Source organism: Macaca nemestrina, chromosome 10, assembly GCF_043159975.1.
Source record: "Macaca nemestrina isolate mMacNem1 chromosome 10, mMacNem.hap1, whole genome shotgun sequence".
In the NCBI taxonomy this organism is placed as follows: domain Eukaryota; kingdom Metazoa; phylum Chordata; class Mammalia; order Primates; family Cercopithecidae; genus Macaca; species Macaca nemestrina.
This window is the reverse complement of record NC_092134.1, coordinates 68,165,657-68,181,026: the sequence shown is the minus strand read 5'-3', so window position 1 is coordinate 68,181,026 and position 15,370 is coordinate 68,165,657. Positions and strand designations below refer to the sequence as shown.

General features: G+C 33.6%; 1 protein-coding gene across 1 annotated transcript in view; it reads left to right on the top strand.

Annotated features, from left to right (window-relative positions):
- The window catches only part of LOC105473449 (LEM domain containing 3), a 79,048-nt gene that overhangs the window by 61,454 nt on the left and 2,224 nt on the right, over positions 1–15,370 (top strand). Inside the window, exons 5-12 of the mRNA XM_011727273.3 lie at positions 7,695–7,774; positions 7,861–8,006; positions 9,150–9,251; positions 9,379–9,481; positions 10,144–10,322; positions 12,639–12,720; positions 14,928–15,033; positions 15,120–15,198. Of these exons, the coding sequence (XP_011725575.2) occupies positions 7,695–7,774; positions 7,861–8,006; positions 9,150–9,251; positions 9,379–9,481; positions 10,144–10,322; positions 12,639–12,720; positions 14,928–15,033; positions 15,120–15,198 (877 nt within the window). The remainder of the gene's footprint in view (positions 1–7,694; positions 7,775–7,860; positions 8,007–9,149; positions 9,252–9,378; positions 9,482–10,143; positions 10,323–12,638; positions 12,721–14,927; positions 15,034–15,119; positions 15,199–15,370) is intronic.

The window sequence follows — 15,370 nt, the reverse complement described above, 5'->3', positions numbered from 1 at the left end:
GGTTTTTGGTGGAACTTTTAGGGTTTTCTACATTAACATCATGTCATCTGCACATAGGGACAATTTTTCTCCTTTCCAGTTTGGATGCCCTTTATTTGTTTTTCTTACCTAATTGCTCTGGCTAGGACTTCCAATACTATGTTAAATAAGAGTGGTGAGAATGGGCACTGTTGTCTTATTCCATTTCCTATAGGGAAAGCTTTCAGCTTTTTCTCGTTCAGTATGCTGTTGGCTGTGGGTTTGCCATATATGGCCTTTATTGTGTCCTTCAGTACCTAGTTCGTTGAGAGTTATCATGAAGAGATGTTAAATTATATTAAATGCTTTTTCTCCAGTGAACTCTGTAGCCTTTAGAATATTTTTATGTCTTGAGTTATTTTATGTTTCATATTCGATTTTGTCTTATTTATTAGAATTTCTGTTGCATATTTTTACAAGATTGTGGATTAATTTAATTTCATTCTTAATTAAAGAATTATTTTATGTAAAATGTTAATACTCTTTTTATGTAGTTAGGCTTATGTTTGTGTGTTTTTGTTACCTTTTCTTTTTGGAATCTCATTTTTCATGTTTTTCAAATGCTATAAAACCTGCTGTGGTTTGTCATCACCATAGACGCAGTTTGTACTGCCAAAAGCAAAACAGAGAGAGCTTTAAACAGGGTTTTTTCCCCCAAAAAATATAGCTTTAAGGTCTATATAAAAGTCTTAAAGTACTATTTTTAATAATGCTTATTTTTTCAACGTAAAATGAAGTAATACCAGGTAGTCACCGTGGCTCACACCTATAATCTCAGCACTTTGGGAGGCCAAGGCAGGAGGATCATGTGAGCCCAAGTGTTGCACACTAGACTGGGGAACAGAGTGGGATCTTGTTTCTACGAAAAAAAAAAAATTTAATAGCTAGGTGTGGTGGCACATGACTCTGTAGACCCTCTGTTGTCCCAGCTCCTCAGGAGGCTGAGGTGGGAGGATTACCTTGATTGTACCACTGCACTCCAGCCTGGTTGACAGAGTGAGATCCTGTCTCAAAAATAAAGAAATAATTTTTTTTTTCTAAAGCTAATATTACTTTATTATAAATATTTTATACTATAAATATTCATGTGTCTTTCCCTTGAAATTATTGTGTGTATTTCAAAAACCACTGAACGATTTTTGAAAATGTTTTCTATCATTGAATATTTCATTATATGATTTTATTTTATTGGTTTGTGGTTTTTCAATATTATGAAATCACTCTAATCTTTGCATATAGTAATTTTCTAATATTTCTTAGGAAAAATCCTAAAAAGGAAATTACTTGTTCAAACAGCATGAACTTTTAAAAGTGCTTTTGATATATGTTGCTGTATTACTTCCCAATTTGAAATAACTGCTTTAGCACAATCTAGCCTTTATTTTATTTTATTTTGTCCATATTCTGGCATAAATATGGAGGAAACTCTTTACAAAGGTGTAACAAACAAGGATTATAATATCTATGTGGAGGGGCTTCTGCTTATGGAAAAAGAGATCTATTACATATTTTCATATATTTGCACTGTAGTTTCACCAGCAACACATTTAATTTTTAGATTGAGGAATAAATAAAGCAAAGAATGTGTAGAGTCCCTACAGGTATAAGCTAATTTTTTCACAACTTCTAGTACATTTTAAGCACAATAAGTGTAGTAAATGTTTGATGGAGAAAATGAGTGAATAAGCCTCAGTAACATGTTTTTTGTTTTCTTGAATTTATTTATGTTTAATTCTTTCTTTATCCAATTTTCTTCTTCAAAGGAAATTTAATAAACTTAATAACTAATTTAAATAATTTAAACACTATTTTTCTAACTACTCCAGTGCTGCTCTTGAGCTTTTTAAAAAACTCATTTTTGATATTGAAAGCTTATTTTAATTTGTGAAAAGTTAAGAGGTCCCTCTGGTGGAACATTTAAGAAATACATAGTTTATATTTCCATGAAAATACATGGTTGGTTTTTAAGTTAAACGGTAGTAACTTTGTATAACTTTTTATGGAATGATGTAATGAATGGGGGTTACGTTCCTAGGTTGCTTTCAAAACCTGCTTAACCTTTAACACAATGAATATGTTTAAGATTTGTGAAGAAAATAGGAAAGTAGACAGCTGCAAATGTGTCAAATTATGGGGCTGGATAGACTTTTATGGCCTAGAATGCTAATTACTGTTAATAAAACCTGTGTGGAAAAATGAGTGTTCTGAGAAGTGGAGTGAGGGGGAAATTTTATGATAATAATTAAAGTTTATAAAGTACAATGTGGTACTTTCTATATGTTAATTCTAATTTCAGAATGATCCAACAAGATAGATGGTATTAGACCAATTTCATAAAGAAACTAAACCATAGAGGGGCTAATAACTAGAGTATCCAGCTACTATGTGATGGAACTGGGAATAGAACCAGAGTACTTGCTCTTTTCTATATATTGTTCTGCCTCTTAGATGGATGGAGTGGATTCATAATCCTTAGCTCCAGCTATTGAGTGGGCAGTGAACTGATGCTATTAAGGGTTAGGATTGGAAAAGGTGGTCAAAGTAGATACATCTGAATAGGTGGCATATTTTCACTTGTCCCATTTAAGGTTGTACATATAGCTAATCTATAATGGAGCCAGCATCTGATCCTGGGTCCACTTGGTTCTAAAGACTATGTTTTTTTCTGTTATTCTAGCAGGTGAAAGATCATACAATTCTTACTGAATCAGGAGTGATATCCTATTCAGCATTGTGGATTTTTGTGTGTTATATTTTAATTAAGTTTAAAAGGTGCCATCTGATGTATAGTGTATATCATCTCACAGTTCACTAGAATATTCACCAGCTGGAAAGCTGCATAGCTATTACTATGTAAATTATCAGTTTCATAAATTATCCATAGTAGGTTTTTAGTCTTTGCTTGATTTCTGCCTATACCAGTGCCTTTTTCCCTTCTTACTAACTAAAGTTTTGTTGCCTTATTTAATGAAACAATATTATTTTTGTACTTGGAAACTGTAGTCCAAGTTCAGAGCATCTGATGTGGGTTTACACATTTTTGACCCATTATTTTGAAAATAACATTTGGGAGAGGTCATGGGGGTATGTGTGAGTACACACATGTGTTAGATTTAAGATTTGGGAAAATATACTTCGAATTTAGAAAGATTTACATGAAGCAGTCAGTGGTATACTGACTGAGCTCTTGCCTATAAGTAAATAGTAATAAACAATAGTAATAAAAGTTGTGCCTTAAAAATTAAAAACTTAGTTTCCTCCTGATTTTTGTCATCAGTTATTGGAAAATGTTTGTTTTATGATGCTGGAATGCCTTACCTCAGAGGTTAGCAAGCCATGGCTTATGGGCCAGATCCAGCCTGCCTGTTTTTGTATGGCTTGTGAGCTGTGGTTTTACAACAGTTTTAAAGCTTGGTTTTAAAAAAGAAAGAAATTTATATGGCTGCACAGCTTAAAGCGTTTACTCTCTGGCCCTTCACGGAAAAAAGAAAAAGTTGACCAACCCCTGCCGTACCCACAGCTTACCAGGTGGCTACAAAAAGTGAATAATAAAACAGTTTAAACTGTTAAAATCAGGTATATGCTATGTATGCTACAGTATTAGCATCAACTATTTGGCACAAGCAAATAATTCAATTTTTGCTTTTATAAAAATTCCATTTTCTAATACTGTAGAATGCTATATATATATATTTGTGGAAATAATGGCATATTTTAGACCTCAACAGCCTATTAAATCCTTAATGAGGTTTTAAATAATCAATTGTTTATTGAGAATGTGTACCCATAAAATGAACATTCCGTGGTTTCGTTGTATTCCAGATAGTGAGTGGTTGTCAAGTGACATTAACAAGGGAAAGGAAAACAGAAAAAGGGAAAATAACAACAGATCGTCTTTTCTTACCCTTGTTATTTTGTAACTAAGAGGTTTAAGGCCTTCATTCCTCCTCGTACTTAACTTTTTAGATCTGTGGGTGTCCTTGTTAATTTTTAAGGGATATTTGATGAGAACAGTAATATTTATAATGTCAGCCTCCTAAAATTTTTATATTTAAAATTTGCAACTAATAACCTTGGGAGTTTGTTTTTATGTTATCTGAAACTTATGTTTATAGTCTAGTCTTCGAAGACTAGATTAAACTTGTCCAGTAGTATATGTAGTAATGCAAAGCATGCCATGATACTAGGCAAATCATAGTAATACAAGCTGAACAGCATGTATATAAGTACAAGTAAATACAACATTTATTTCATTCATTTTTAATATATGCATGTATTTCAAGGGTACTATGTGGCATCTGTGTCTTTGAAGAACCAAATGAACACAAAATCCTTTTTAAAAATGTATGGTAGTGACAACATTACAAAGAAAACTAAATGCAATAATGCTGTCTTCAGCTGCACTGATAACCTATATTAATCTTGCTTTGTAGATTTTCATTTATACACAAAGTGATTTCTAGTAGTAATTGAAACTAATTGCCTGAAATTCTTTTGTGTAACTTTATTGCATATTTTAATACAATATTAAAGCGAATAAAAATCACTTGTATCCTCATTCTTATGCTACTCATATGAGTACATATATTTTTATAATTATAAATACAATTGGCGCTACGTGTACATGGGTTTTGCACCCACGGATTCAACCAACCGTGGATCAAAAATCTTTTTGGGAATAAAAAGAAAAAAAAATACAATGGAAAAAGTACAGATTTAAAAAATACAACTGTCTATATTCATTTACGTTACATTAGGTGTTATAAGTAATCTAGAAATGATTTAAAGTATAAGAATGATGTGCATAGGTTATATGCAAATACTATGCAATTTTATGTCAGGAACTTGAACATCTGTGGATTTTGGTATCCATGGGGCATCCTGGAACCAATCCTCCATGAATACTGAGGTATGACTATATATATATAAATTAAACGTAGTTTTATTTTTTTTAAGCAGATAGCTATTTAGCTCTCATCATGATTATTTCTAAGTTCATAATATCCATTGAAATTATCTCATATATAAACCTTTTTTCAATCATTAAATACATTGTCTGCAATTTTTTTGATATTTGTAAATGCTATAATAAACACCCAAGCTTAAAAAGACAGATGGCCTATAGTTATCTTCATGATCTTAAAAATCCCAATAGTAGTTTCATGTAACGATGCCTAACAAGATTAGTTCTGCTTTATAAAACTTTGTATTACATTTGCAAATTTGATACATTAGAATAACTGATCAGTTTTATATTAGGAAGTAAACTATACTGATCAAATGAAAACCTGACAACTTCCAATGCTGCTGAAGAATTTGTTGATAAAATACAATAGGGCACTTCTTAGAAGAATCTTTTTTTAAGAGAGATTGTAATGACTTTTTATTTCTGTGTTTAGAAATTCATTTTTTCCTCTATGAGCCAGGCACGATGCCTCATGCCTGTAATCCCAGCACTTTGGGAGGCCGAGGCAGGCAGATCACTTGAGGCCAGCAGTTTGAGACCAGCCGGGCCGACAGGGCGAAACCCTGTCTCTGCTACTACTAAAAATACAGTGATTAGCTGGGTGTGGTGGCACATGCCTGTAATAGCCCAGTTACCTGGGAGACTGAGGCACAAGACTCTGCTTGAGCCCTGGAGATAGAGGTTGCAGTGAAGCAAGATCGCACCACTGCACTCCAGCCTGGTTGACAGAGTGAGACTCCGTCTCAGAAAAAAAAATAAATAAATAAATTCATTTTTTGGTTAAAAAGGACATAAAGACATACTAATAATACAAACTCCATGAACATAGGGAATTTTCACTGTGTTGTTTATGCTGCACCTCTAGTTTCTAAAATAGTACTTGGCACATGGTAAAGGTGTTTATAGCAGTATTATATTTGATAAATTTTAAAAATTGGATATACTCTAAATGTTCATTAATAAGGGGTTGATTAAAAGTGTAGAATAATCATACAATGGTATACTATTTTGTTGAAAAAATAGGATTTTTTCTATGTATACTGACATTGACACAATATTTTGTTCCATTAAAAAAAGCAAATAGAACAATAGTATGTGTAGTATGATACCACATTTATTTTTACTATTTTAATTTAAAAATACTCTACCCACACAGAGCAGTTCTTAAACTTTTTGGTTCCTTGTAATTACTGAGGACTCTCTGGCTTTTGTTTGTGGGAGATATATTTTTATATGTTTTTGTTTATATTAGAAAGATATATTTACTTTCTAATGGTACATATGTATTACAAATACATGTTTATATTAAAATTAAAACTGAAAAAAATTTATGTATTTAGAATAAGAAAAATGAATCTATTATATGTTAACATAATGTATTTTTATGAAAAGTGACTTTTCCAGAATGAAAACATTCAATGAGAACAGTGGCATTGTTATATATTTTATAAATCTCTTAAATTTGTAGCTTAATAAAAGGAGACTGGATTCTTATCTGCTTCTGTATTCAACCTGTCATGATGTTTTAGTTAAAGTACGTCATTAAAATCCAGCCTCACATTGATATGTAGTCAAAACATTGGAAAGTATTTTAGTTGCCTTTTCAGATAATTGTAGATAGATACTCTTCTTTGATATGATACCAAACCTCTATAAGTAGTAGTTTCTTAAATGTTAGTTGCAATGTGGAATGTCAAACTGTATCAGTGAACTTTTTGTACTCTCGTCTCATAAAATCCTTTTGTTTATTTTGTACTTTGAATGGATCTTTTACCTATGCATGATGTTATATGCGTGATTGGTTTTTATAAAAATCAGAATTTTTCAAATGCATTGGTCACATTTCATTATTCCATATCAAAAAACTGCATTTGTGAATGTTACACAAATCTCATTGGAAAGGTCTTCAAATATTGTGAAGTTGTCCAGATCACAAAGATGAATGCTAGTTTTTCAAAATTCTACTTTTTACTTGAATGCTCAAATCTTATAATTGGTAACCCAGTCAGTTTTTCTTTAGTTGATAGGCTTACTGCTTTTATGTGTTGAGAATATGTCTGTGAAACATCCGTATCTGGAAGAGTTTGCCATTTCTTTGTTCATTTGTAAATAGTATTGCATTTTAAAAAGTGGTGAATTCACTCTTATGATGGCACTGATAAACTAATGATAATAAAGAACTTCCAAGCCCGGCACAGTGGCTCATGCTTGTAGTCCCAGCACTTTGGGAGTCCAAGGCTGGCGGATCACTTGAGGTCAGGAGTTTAAGTCCAACCTGGCCAACGTGGTGAAACTTCGTCTCTCCAAAAGTACGAAAAGAAAAAAAAAAATTAGCCCGGCCTGGTAGCTGACGCTTGTAATCCCAACTACTTGGGAGGCTGAGGCAGGAGAATCGCTTGAACCCAGGAGGCAGAGGCTGCAGTGAGCCAAGATTGTTCCACTGCACTCCAGCCTGAGTGAGAGAGACTCAGTTCCCAAATATGTAAAATTAAAAACAAAAAAAGCAAAATATTCACACTGATTATATTGGAGTAGTGGGAAAATGCTAACTTTTTTTTTCTTTTTTCTCATTCTTTTTAAATTTTCAGTAATGAATATTTTATGTTATGTAGTTAAAATAAAATGTTATATAGAGTGTGTTATAAGGGATACCTTACAGAGAGTCGAATGTAGATTAAGAATAGTTATTTTTCTCTATTTTTGTTGTTAGGATTTAGGTCCTGAATATGAAGGTATATTTAACACTTCATTGCAGTGGATCTTAGAAAATGGAAAAGATGTTGGAATAAGGTAAAGGATCTGATTTCCACTTTGACCATTTTGTACTGGGAGAAGTGATTTTGACTTTAAATTCTACCTTACTTATTTTTACATAGGTGTGTTGGTTTTGGCCCTGAGGAAGAATTGACAAATATAACTGATGTGCAGTTTTTACAGTCCACAAGACCACTGATGTCTTTTTGGTGTCGTTTTCGACGTGCTTTTGTTACTGTAACTCACAGATTATTGTTGTTATGCTTAGGTAAGTTGTAAAGGTAAGAAAGGAGATAAATTGCAGTCTGAATTTTTGTGTGTATTTCACTAAATGCCAGAGTTGAGAATTCATTTTTGTGATTGTTGCTACATAAGTCACAGCTAGATGTCTTCTCTAAATATAATAAAAATAATGTCAGGATCATTCTAAGGGCTTAGAAAACAGTAATATAAGGAGAGGTAGGAATAAAACTTTGTCATAAGACTGTCACAAAAAAAACAAGTGTGGTCAGTGTATACATAGAAATCTACTTTAGAAAGTAGAATTGAAAAATATAAAAATTGAGCTTATTTTTAAATAATAGTGTTATAAATTAAGTTTATTAAAATTATGTTTAGTTTTTAAAATGTCATTTACCTAAATTAAAATTTTTATCATTTTTAAATTGATAATAGGGATTTAGGTGATAGGTTTTTTTTTTATTATTTCTTTCTTCTTTAAAAATAATTCATTTTGGCCAGCTTTAGTGGCTCACACCTGTAATCGCAGCACTTTGGGAGACTGAGGCAGGAGGATTACTTGCACTCAGGAATTTAAGACCAGCCTGGGTAACATAGTGAGACCCTACCTCTACAAAAAATTTTGAAAATTAGACAGGCATAGTGGCATGTGCCTGTAGTCCCAGCTACTTGGGAAGCTGAGGTAGGAGGATTTCTTGAGCCCAGGAGTTGGAGGCTACAGTTAGCCATGATTGTACCCCTGCCCTCCAGCCTGGATGACAGAGCAAGACCCTATCTCAAAAACAACAACAAAAGAAAAATTCATTTTCTTTTTTAAGATGATTTTTATAAGATTTAGTATGTTTAGTCTTACGAGATTCACTTTTCTAGTCATTTTATGCTGCAAAGGAAAAAAGTTTGTGAAACATAGTTATATTTACTTTTTTTTAAATAGTAGTTAGAATTTAAATGTTCACTTGTCAAGGTAATGGAAGAAATGCTTTTTTCTAGAAAGAAGTGAAACTTTGGAAAATGTTCAGTATTAAATTTTTTTATGTAGTTTTAATCGTATAGCTAATTCAGCCATCTGTCTTGAAGATTCATTCCATTGTGGCAGTTAAAATAATCACTGCAATATTATTGAGTGATATTGACCACAATTTTTAAAACACAAAGTATATTAATATTACAGGTGTAGTGATGGTTTGTGTCGTTCTGCGTTACATGAAATATCGATGGACAAAAGAAGAGGAAGAAACAAGGCAGATGTATGATATGGTGGTGAAGATTATAGGTATGGTATTTCTAAGAATCTCAACTATTTCTAAGAATCTCAAGTATTTCTGCAAGAGTCATTGTGTGATTAAACTACAACATTATGTCAAGTTATTGATTCCTTTGTAAATTTTATTTATTTTTAGATGTTTTACGAAGTCATAATGAAGCCTGCCAGGAAAACAAAGATTTACAGCCTTACATGCCTATTCCACATGTACGCGATTCCTTAATACAGCCTCATGACAGGTGTGTTCAAAGCATTATGAGTTCAAGTAAATCAGAAAATATGGGTGCTTTCTGCAGTATTGAAAATCATATTGAGAGCTGTGACCCTTCTCAACTACACTGACTGACTGCACAGGTTTTGTTTTGTTTGTACTTTATACTCTCTTTCTAAATTCTCTTCTATTATTCTCCTGATTTTGAGTGACACCTGGATTTCTAAGTCATTCTCATTCCTAGGCATTCTTGATTCTTTGTTGTTAGTCTCCATCTTATTTCCTTTAATTTCATATTGATAAAGAAATAGATGATAGCCAGTGGCTGGTGTTTTACTAATGTTTATTAAGTACTAATTTTATTATTAATGAAGATTTTAAAGTAAAAACTAAATACAACTTTTTGAAAATAATAGATAATTCCATATCCTGAAGCAGCATCTTGACCCTAGCAGCACATAATCGCCAGTGGAGCTTTGGGGGAAAAAAAATACAGATGTTTGTGCTCTAGCTCTGGAAATTGAAACTCAGTAAATCTGAGATGAGGTATAGGCATCTAAATCTTCTTTGAACAAACTCCATGAGTAGTGGTAAGAACAGCTAGAGTTAACATTACCTCAGATACTAATATTTCAAAAAGATGACATAAGCCAAGATGATAGTAAATTTGCCATTTTGTCCACTTGATAGGAAAAAAATGAAGAAAGTCTGGGATAGAGCTGTTGACTTCCTTGCTGCTAATGAGTCTAGAGTTCGCACGGAAACACGAAGAATAGGTGGTGCAGATTTTCTGGTTTGGCGGTGGATCCAGCCTTCTGCATCCTGTGACAAAATATTAGTTATACCTTCTAAAGTATGGCAAGGTCAAGGTATGTATTTGTAAACATCAAAAAAGTAATATTCTTCCAATTTTTCAAAATGACAAAAATGTGTTAAGTGAAACAGTACAATTCAAAGATGTATGAAGGCAAAGCTGTCTTTCTGGTTCCATTTCATAGAAGGAATCAGTGTTAGCTTCTTAAGTATCCTTCCACACTTTTGTCCTTGCTAATGCAAACATAAATGGTTTATCTTTAATAAAGATGAATATTCCTTGAATCTTGCCTATTTCACTTAAAGCAACTTAGTATTATATATATTAACTGCATTCTTTTCATCTAATTTCTTTATGTAAATAACACGTAATTTATGTTATATATACAGTATAATATATATAACTTGTATGTATATAAGTGAAGTTATAACTTTTTAACTGCTCTTTTTTTTTTCCAATTTTTGCCTGCCGCCTCTTACTAAGACCTTTCTATTTATATATCCGTCCTGCCAAGTAACTTTTGTGGGTATCTTTCTATATTTTTCTTAATGCCTACATAGTTTCAAAAACATGTATAAATAAGGAAGGGATAAGTTTGTAGGGGGTTTTGAAGATTGGCTGCCATATGTACCCAAACCTTTGCTACACAGAAAAGCAGAAAACAGTGCATCAGAAGATTATGACTTTTTCCTATAAAAGTATGTCAATATTTGCTAAACACAGTATTTGTGGAAAAGGTAAGTAAGTTGTTTTGGACATGCAATACAAAGTCCAGTCATTCCTTTTTTATTCTCCCATTAAATTTCGCTTTGAAAAAGCTTGAAAAAGAGGCTTCTTTAAACATGGCGTAAAAGTGATGCTCTGTCAGGGTAAATAGCTAAAGCATCCAGGGCTTAATACCTGGGTGATGGGTTTGAGTTGATGGGTGCAGCAAACCACTATGTCACACGTTTACCTGTGTAACAAATCTACATGTCCTGTACATACATCCCAGAACTTAAATTAAAAAATGATGCTTTGATGTTGGCAACGATTATACTATTTCCTCTAAATGATGCATGCATTTCAGTTTCCCTATAAACTGAAAATAGAGAATTCCTTATTTTACTTGACCTCTTAACAGTGTTTGACAGTTCAGCCCTCCTTGAAACTTTCTTCATTGGGATTTGGGGATGCCACTTTCTTCTTCTTTTTTTTTTTTTTCCTCCTACCTCAGACTTTTCTTCAGTCCTTTTCTAGATTATCCTCTTTTTCTTCACCTCTAGGTGTTAGAGTTTCTCAAGGCCATCTTTTTTTTCCCACTGTGCCATCTCTTCCTAGATGATCATCTTGCTGTGACTTAATTTACCATATTGGGATAACTCCCCAATTTATTATTTTGAATGAAGTCTGGTTTTCAGATTTTTGTACCCAACTATATATTTCTCTACTAGGAGGTGGGCACCACAGATTCAACATGTACACCAGCCTGATCTCTCCAGTGTTCCTAGTCTAGTTAATGATACCTTTTCCGAGTTGATTCTGCATAAACTTAGGGGTAATTCTTAATCTCTCCTTTATCCCTCTTTGTCCAGTCTTTCAACAGGTCATGTCATGTCTACTTCATAATATGCCCTGATTCTATCCACTTGTCACCTGCACTGTTGGCCTGTCTTACCCACATCATTATCCTCTCCTTCTTAGACAACTATAATATAATAATAACCTTCTAACTGGTCACCTTGCATTCACTTCTGCTTTTACCTGAGTCTCCACATAACAATGTATTTTAAAATTTGTAGTTTTAAAAGACAGATCTCATGCTCTTCTCCTTAAAAACACTTGAGTGGCTTTCTATTACTCTTACGATAATGCCCAAATACTTTTTTGTAGGCTACATCATCTTAAATAATCTGACATCTTCTATAGATTTATCTTTCTATTCTTACTACTCCAGCCACATTTGCTCCTTCTTGCCCCAGGAGCTGTGTACAAGCAGTCACCTCTGCTTGAAATTTTCCTTTACACACTTCTTTTCACCCTGCTAATTTTTACTCTTCAGTTCCCACATAAATGTCACTTTTTCAGGGAACTTTTATTTTCTCATATGAGGTTAAGTTACTTTTAAAAAGCTGTCTATACTTTCCTTTCTTAGGACTTAATAATCACAGTGGTACTTTCTTGCATGACACTCTTTATCATCTGTCTCTCCCATTAAACTGTAAACTCTTTGATAGCAATGACTATCTGTCTTATTCACCTTAACATCTAACCAGGGGTCTGGCTCCTAGTAAAAGCATGCAGTGAATATTTTTCGAATGAACTGAATAAGTGAATACCTTTCAACAAATTGGAACAATGACAAATAGTAAATCTAACTTGTTTTTTGTAGCATTTCATTTAGATAGAAGAAATTCACCGCCAAATAGTTTGACACCGTGTCTAAAGATTCGGAATATGTTTGATCCCGTTATGTAAGTATTATGATCAGGGGTACATGTAACTCTTATTCTGAATATTTGGCTGGAAAATGCATGATATTCTTATAATAGTGTGTCTGTAATTGATAATGTTTTTCTTCTGAATCTCTACTACAGAAACGTTATGTTTTTCTCTTTCATTAAATTCCAAGCAAAGATTTGGCCAAAGGACACTAATGTATAAAGATTTGTAACACTTTTATAAATCTTTGTATTCCCTATGAATCCCCATAACAGATAAATAGATAAATGCTTGAGGCAAATTAATGACTCATGTCATTATACATGACTGTCAATATTTTTGCCTCAGTAGAAAATATAGATGAAAAAATCACTGCTTCTTAAAAATTTCAAATCTCAAATTGTAAAACGTTTCCTGTAAAGATGTATACACCTGCTTCTCTACAAAGTCCTGTCTCCACTTGTCAATGTAATATTTGAAGAACTTCTCACTTTATAATTCAAACAACATGCTTCCAGAGAATAGCACAGTCAAAAGTGACTACCTTAGAATTCATAGTATTTCATATATAAGCTGTAATAATTCTTACAGTTAGCTTCCTGAGGGTACTGCTTATCTATGCAGTGATATTACAGATCAAATTCTGTTTAAAAGTCTCGACAGTGGAGTGATATTACAGATCAAATTCTTTTTGTTTTAAAAGTCCCAGCAGTGGTAATTACAGTATGTATAAAATACCCCCAGAGTCTCATCACTCATTGATGAAATTCCAAATAAGTGACAGCTTATTTGGAATTTGTGAGGAATTGGAAATGTGAGGAAGCAGTATGCACACCTGTTTGCACGCGCACGTACACACACACACACACACAGAGACACCGCCTCTAATTTTGCAGAGATAGAAACAATTAGCAGTATGATGATATCTCTGTTGGAAATCTCACCTCGTATCTTAGGAACTCGCAAGTCCACTATTTTATTACCTAAGGTGAAAATTTGTGATTTAAAGTGAAGTCACTTTCCTCTCTCTCCCACCATCTTTGTCTCACAAGCAAGACAAATGTCCATTACTACAGCAGAAAAACCTTAGAACTGTCGTTATAGTGAGGTGACTGTACCAAATGTTAGTCCTGTATCATTATTTTGGAAAAGAGAAGCTCAAATATAGTATTTACTAAGATTTTTCTTTAGGAATTTGAACATATCATTACAATTAAAGAAAATAACATTCGGCCGGGCACAGTGGCTCCCACCTATAATCCCAGTGCTTTGGGAGGCCGAGGTGGGTGATCACTTGAGCTCAGGAGTTCGAGACCAGCCTGGGCAACATGGCAAAACCCTGTCTCTACAAAAAATACGAAAGAAATTAGCCAGGATTGGTGGTATGCGCCTATAGTCCCAGCTATTTGGGAGGCTGAGGTGGGAGGATGGCTTGAGCCTGGGAGGCAGATGTTGCAGTTAGCCAAGATCACGCCACTGTACTCCAGCCTGGGTGACAAAGCAAGACCCTGTCTCAAAATAAATAACATTTAACTTTTACAACTTTAATAAGTTCACAACTCATTTAAAGTACTTATTAACACTAGAAAGAAAACAGAAATAATTGTAAGTACACAGGATTTTTAAACGTAGGAATGACCCAATCCATTTTTTCTGCAGCGGTGGGCTAGTCTTTTATTGCCTCAGCTCTCTGCACTCCTTTTTTTTTTTTTTTTTTTTTTTGAGACAGAATCTCACTCTGTCGCCCAGGCTGGAGTGCAGTGGCATGATCTAGGCTCACTGCAAGCTCCACCTCCTGGGTTCACGCCATTCTCCTGCCTCAGCCTCCCGAGTAGCTGGGACTACAGGTGCCCACCACCACGCCCGGCTAATTTTTTTTTTTTTTTGTATTTTTAGTAGAGACGGAATTTCACCATGTTAGCCAGGATGGTCTCAATCTGAACTCGTGATCTGCCTGCCTCGGCCTCCCAAAGTGCTGGGGTTACGGGCATGAACCACCATACCCGGCCAGTTCTCTGCACTCTTTTACTGGAAAGTGAGAGGAGGGCTGAGACTTCTGAATTATTATTTTTAAATCCACCTCCTGTTAGTCAACAGACATTTACTTAATACCAATTAAAATCATATGTGGTTTTAAAACTATCCCAATTCTAGTAGTATATATATGTTGTAAGAGACAATGAAGAATTTTTACCGAGTAGGAATATGGTTGTTGATTTTTGTTTTCATTAACTTTTAGGGAAATAGGGGATCAGTGGCATTTGGCAATTCAAGAAGCAATTTTAGAAAAATGCAGTGATAATGATGGCATTGTTCACATTGCAGTAGACAAAAATTCACGTGAGGTAAAGTAACTTTTAGTATTGAATTTCATGTTTTGGATTTGTTGCTATTAAACTAAGACTATTTTCTTTCTTTTTTAATATCCCAGGGTTGTGTATATGTTAAATGTCTGTCTCCAGAATATGCTGGAAAGGCTTTTAAAGCATTGCATGGCTCTTGGTTTGATGGTAAGAAATTTGAGTATTATAAACATTTTGAAAAGATAGTTATAGTTTAATTTTAAACTATACCAGATTTCAAGTAAAAGAATTTAGGTTAGCATTTTTTTGAGTAATAATTTTAGATGACTTTAGTTATGTTTTGTGCTCATATGTCTTTTACCACAGTTAATTTTCTGCA